At 38.8% G+C, this 6,421-nt stretch overlaps 1 protein-coding gene across 9 annotated transcripts in view; it reads left to right on the forward strand.

Moving 5' to 3' along the window:
- The window catches only part of Zmym5 (zinc finger MYM-type containing 5), a 33,645-nt gene that overhangs the window by 20,704 nt on the left and 6,520 nt on the right, over positions 1–6,421 (forward strand). For all 9 annotated transcript variants that reach the window (XM_023699155.1, XM_023699160.1, XM_023699158.1 and 6 more), the window contains one exon: positions 350–559. In XM_023699155.1, the coding sequence (XP_023554923.1) occupies positions 350–559 (210 nt within the window). The remainder of the gene's footprint in view (positions 1–349; positions 560–6,421) is intronic.

Raw genomic sequence — 6,421 nt, forward strand, 5'->3', positions numbered from 1 at the left:
CTGATCTAGGCCGGGAGGTGGCTCAGTGGAATAAGTGCTTCCCTGGCAAGCACAAGGGCCTGAGTGCAATCCCCGGTTCCGCCAAAAAAAAAATAGTTGATTTTCTGTCATTCTAAGCCAATCAGGAAAGTTGTTACTGATTTTGATTTTTGTTTTGTGAATCTTCATTTCACAAATTAAAATGAACGAACAATGAATATGTTTCTAATCTTTTTGCTGAATATTTCTTTCACTGACATAATTACTAGTTAGTGGTTCTTTATTTCTGGTACAGAAACTAGCTATTTCATTGCCTATTTTACATTCTAATCTATGTATTTTAGTTAATAAATTTTGGTTTCTCTTCTAGGTTCGCCATGAAGTCAGTGTTAATAATGTAACTCACAAGCTGTGCAGTAACCATTGCTTTAATAAGTACAGGTTGGTTAATGGTCTAAAAATGAACTGCTGTGAACAGTGTGGAGTGTACATGCCTGATACAAATATGGGAAACAGTATCCTGATTGGAGGTCAGCAGAAGAGGTTTTGCTGCCAGTGTTGTATTAATGAATATAAACAGGTAATTCTTTTTAATGAACTTTAATTGATGAAGTGACCTAATAGCTTTACCCTGTTAGCCTATATTATCCAAACTTGTGTTAGAACTCATCTAGTTCCTTTTTGTCATTAACATTTACCCAGCTTGGATAAATACTGAAATTTATTAGAAAGTAAACTTGTAGAGAAGCTTGTTTTTGTTTTCGTTTTTTTGTTCCAAGAATCCATCTTAGGACCTTGTGTTTGTTGGGCAGGTGCTGCACCATTGAGCTATATCCCCAGCCCAGAACAGAAAGCTTGCTTTTAAACATTTACTCAGTTTTCATCAGACTTAATTTTTTGTTCACTTTTTTTTTTCTTACTTGACCAGTGATGACAAACATTTTAGATACCAAATACCCAAAACACCCACTTATGCCAAAGTGCCAACACTCCAGTAAAACCTGAATATCCAGTGCTCAGCTGCTGGAGAAACACTGAGCAGCTTGACTCACATAGTGACAGAAACAGCTCTGTTTGCCCACTAAAGTTTACCTGCCATAGGTTCATTCCCGCAGTCCTAGGTTTAAGGCAATTAACCATTTGCCTCACTTTCCATTAGGCTGGGACTACAAGTGTTCACCACCATGCCTGGTTTAAATTTGGTTATCCTTTTTTTTTTTTCTAATTAAATGAAAGCTTGCCTTATTTATTACACATGAAATTTATCTTTCCAGCAGGATGGTTATCTTCTAATATTGAGTTGTAGGAATTCTTTTTTTGGCTGTACTAGAAAGAAAGAAATTGAACCCAGGGCCTTCACACTGAGCTACACCACAATCCCTATCTATTTATTTATTGATTTATTTGGAACAGGGTCTTACTAAGTCAAGCTTGACTCCGACTTACTTTAGCTTTCCAGAATGCTACCACATTGGGCAAGGACTTCTTTATATACTCTTTAGTTTGGTAAACTTCAACTATTGACTTATTTTTCTGGTTAATACTTTTTTTGTCCTGTTGAAGTAGTCTTTGTTCCCAGAACAGTTATGAAGTTACTTTTCCTTGAAGTTTTATTTTGGGGTTTTTTGATGATTGGACTTTTTGTTGTTCCTTTTTTTTTAAATGTGTTTTAGTACAGGGTCTATAAGATCTCACTATATAGATCAGACTCTTAGTGATTCTCCTGTTTTCAGCCTCCAGAGTGCTGGGATTATAGGCATGTGCCACCACACCCACTCTTGTTATTGTATTTTGAGACAGTCTTACTATGTAGGTCCGGCTGGCCTTGAACTCACCACTGTGTAGTCTACACTGACCTCAGACTTGCTGAGATCCTCCCTTCCTCAGACTCCTGAGTGCTAGGATTGCAGGTGTACATTACCATACCCAGCAAACCTTTTGTCTGTGTGGAAATAAAGGAACTTGAATTCATGTCATCACATACACAAATATTAATTTGAAATGGGTCATGAGCATTAAGCTAGATACTTTTTTTTTGGTGTGGGTACATTTTTAACCCCTATTTCCCCAGTGAAAATTTGAAGTGATTAGCTTCAGGAAAGAGTAGTCCCAATATACTATGTTTACTGAATTGACTTTTTTTTTTTTTTTTTTAATGTATTTAGTGTAGGATTTACAGAGTCTTACTACATAGATGGGACTTGTAATGATCCTCCTATTTTCAGCCTCCCAAGCACTGGGATTACAGGCACGGGCCACCACACCCAGTCTTACTGAATTGAATAGACAATACAATACCCAGAGTTGACATTTATTTAACTTAGTTTATGTACTATATCTGGTAGTAAATTATTCTTTTTGGTCTTACTTTAAAAATAGACAAAAATTAGACATGAGAGCCAGTTAGGGTGGTATATCCCTATAATTGCAGCACTGGGAGGCTGAGGCAGGAAGGTTGTAAATTTGAAGCCAACCTTAGCTAGATAATACCCTAAGACAGAAAGTCAAAAAAATAGATACCGGGAGTCAAGGAGATGGCTCAGTAGAATAAGCTTGCCTGGTAAGCACAAGGGCCTGAGTTCAATCCCTGGTTCCGCAAAAAAAAAAAAAAAAAAATAGATACCAGATGGTTATGGTAACACATGCCTAAGATCCCAGCTACTTGAGAAGCTAACACAGGAGGATCTTGAGTTTAAGGCCAACCTGAGCATCTTAGTAAGTCCTTGTCTCAAAAAAGGGCTGGAGTTTGAGGAATTAATTCAGTGGTACAACATATCAGATCAATCACTGGTACTAAAAAAGAGGGGAGTCTAGTAAAGTTACCTTTCAGAAGTAATGCATGGTAAATGTAACATCCTTAGTAAATGTAACTAATTTGATAATGTTAAGTCTTAATGTTTTGCAGATTTTTAAAAACTTTGAAATGGATGATTAGCCTATCCTTGTGTTTTTTTTTTTTCTTTTTTTAAATTTTGAAGAGGGAAAAAAGAAAACAACAAAGACAAGGGACAGGGAGATGGCTCAGTAGAATAAGCACAAGTGCAAGAGCCTGAGCTCAATCCCCAGTCCCACCAAAAAAAAAAAAGAAAAGAAGAAGAACAAAGACAAAAACAAAGGAATGTAGAACAATAAAAATGGTATAGAAAAAAATAGTATACAATTTCAAAGCAACTATAGGACATTAGGGCCTGCAAGATAGTTCAGCAGCTTAGACAAGCATAGGCAAGCGAAAGAACCACGGTTTGATCCCCTGCACCACGTGCCATGCCAGCCCCACCCCTAAGGCAGGCTGAGCCAGCCAAAAAAAAAATAAGAAATTAACAGTGATAGTTATATTACATATTGTTATCAAATTTGTTGCTTAGATTACAGATACACGCATGCAAAATGGATCAATTAAACATTAGCTCTTTCAATAAACCTTAATTAATTTTTTTTTTTTTTTTTGGCGGAACTGGGAATTGAACTTAGTCCCTTGCACTTGCTAGGCAAGCACTTATTCTACTGAGCAATCTCTCCAGCCCCAAAAATTTATTTTAAGGGGTGCCTGTGAGATAGCTCAGCAGACTAAGCACTGGCTTTGGCAAGCTCAGGGACCAGGTTCGATCCCTGGGCCTGCATACTGTGATCCCTGGGTCCCATATGCCAGGCCAGCCCTGTCCCCAGGATGTGCTGAGTGGGCAACAGTGTCCAGACATGGTGGTACATGCCCAAAATCCCAGCGCTGGGGAGGCTGAAAACAGGACTACCACAAGTCCGATCTGCATAGTGAGACCCTGTACAAAATACACAAATGAAAAAAATAAATAAATAAATAAATATATATACATTTGAAATGATACATAGTTTTAAAAAACGGTGAAAGATATTCAGCAGTGATTGTTATATTGCACATTGTTGTCTTCTATGTAGTTGCTCAGATTACAGATATAAGCATATAAAATTCGTCAGAGTAAAAATTTTAAGCATTAATTGCTACTTTCAAAAAACCAGTAGAAATTAGTAGTGTAGGGAGACAATATGTTTACAAATGTGGGTCTGATTTATTTCACTTAGGACTATAGCCTCTAGTTGCATCCATTTATATCCCTGAGTTTTTGTGAACTTAAGAGCAAAAAACTAAACTTCAGATAGAATGTACATTTACCTGAAAAATACCAGGCTTTCATACAGATTACAGTTTTGCTGCTAATGGCCAGTGCAACAAGATAAAATCAGGAATATGCAAAGCCAGGACAAGCAATAGGAGTTTGTCCAGATTTTGAATACTATCACCTGAGAGCCTAGGAGAGGTGTATTCTGCTGTTCATACTTCAGTAGTGCAAGGTACAGTTCACAGATAGTTGGCAAGCAGAGCCAGTGTATTTACATGTAATACGGAAATTTTATGAAAGGATTAGACCTCACTATACATGAATATTTTGAAGTGATTAATGTTAGATCTTCTGAAAAAGCCAACAAAAAACCCCTTAGTGATATATAAAGACGTTAAGAAAAAACTGAGGGCTAGAGACATAGCTCAGTAGTAGCACTTGCCTAACATGTTAAACCTGGGATTTAAAAAAGCAAGACTAAAAACTTACTGTGTAACCAGTTGATTCTTTTTACTAGATGTATGTTTAAATTTTTAAATGTTAAAGTTCTTGACATTGAGATGGGCATGTGGGCACCACCTGTATATAATCCCAGCCCTCTGGATGCTGAGGCAGGAAGATCTTCAGTTCATGGCCAACCTTAGCTAATAGTCTGAAGGCAGCCAAAGCTACATAGTAGGTAGACATGCCAGCCTGGAGGGGACTACAGAAGATACTAAAGCTTAAAATGATATCTAGGGGCCAGTGAAATAGCACATTGGACTACAGTGTGTGCTTTGGCAAGCTTAGGTAAGCGCAGGGACCACAATTTGATCCCCAGCACCACATGCAACACCAGTCCTGCCGCCAGGGCAGAAGGAGCAGACCAGAGTCTGGGCAAGGTGGTGCATGCCTGTAATCCCAGTGCTGGGGAGACTGAAAGCAGGAGGATCACTTAAGGCAGAGCTTCATCGTGAGACCCTGCAACAACCAAATACGTAATAAATAAATAAAATAAAATGATACCTAACCCAGAGTCACATTTGAAAGGTTCATTAGTACATACTTTTGCCTTCAGTAGGAATTGTTTTTAACACCAGTGGTCATGATCATACCTAAGGCCTCACACATACTAGGTGAGTACTATACCACTGAGTAATCCTTAGCCCCAGTAGTAATACGATAATTAGGCGTATACCTCATCTCCCCCAATTAACTGTTTTTCCCCCGTTTCTTTTTTTATGTAATTGGTACAGGGTCTCACTATGCAGGTTGGACTCATAGTGATCCTCTTGTTCTTTCTTTTTTTCAAGTTTAGAAGGATTTTTTTTTCTTTCTGGCCAGTTCAGGATACCTTTGGCAGGTCTGGTAAGGCATGAGGATCTGGGGGTTGAACCATAGAATCCTGAGCGTGATTGCTTCACTTAAGCAGGCACTTAAACAAGTGAGCTAATGGGTAGGCCTCCCTTTCTCAGTGCTGGGATTATGGGCACGCACCACCATGCTCCTTGGCTGGCTCAGCCTGCCCTGGGCATGGGGCTGGCATGGCATGTGGTGCTGGGGGCAAACTGTGGTCCTTGTGCTTGCCTAAACAGGTACTTAGTCTGCTTAGCTATCTTGCCGGCCCTACCCCAATAAACTGAGGTTTTGTTTTTTTGTGTGTGTGTGTGAGAGAGAGACAGACAGACAGACAGACAGACAGACAGGGTCTCCGTATACAATTCAGGCTGGCCCTGAGCTCACTTTGTAGTATAGGCTGTAAGGATCTTCCTGCCTTAGCATCCTGGGTGCTGGGATTACAGGCATGCTCTACCATGTCTGGCAATGACTTGTACACCTGAGGCATGTGTGCAATTAAAATGAGGTTAAATTATAAAACACTATGTTTTCTGCAAAGAAGCTTCACATAGATGTTCTAGGGAGAGTACCTTCATGACAGGGATGGGAGAGATGTTTTTTACTTTAGAACCTAGAGCACAGGGCAGAATATGCATGAACTTTTCCATTGTGACATCTTAATATCATTTTTTTCTATTGACTATATTCAGTAATTACCAAGTAAAATTATCCACATAATGTATTCTATAGTAGTAGTGGTAAACCTATGACACGCGTGCTCCTGTGGGTTATTTCTGTTATCATTAAAAGCTCTAAAACGTTCTCCATACTGTTCTACAGCCACCTGAAACTTTCCAACGTCTATACTGATCCTCAAACCTTCTTTCCTCTTGGAGTACATAGCAGTGTAAGATCCTAGCATTCTATCAGATTCTCATTCTTTATGGAAGCAGCCACTTAAAGGACTGAGCTAGGGCCAGGCCCCCAAATGGAATAATGGTTTTTTTTTGTTTTGTTTTTTTTTTTTTTTT

Source organism: Octodon degus, unplaced genomic scaffold (genome assembly GCF_000260255.1).
Source record: "Octodon degus isolate 3935 unplaced genomic scaffold, OctDeg1.0 scaffold00111, whole genome shotgun sequence".
NCBI lineage: Eukaryota > Metazoa > Chordata > Mammalia > Rodentia > Octodontidae > Octodon > Octodon degus.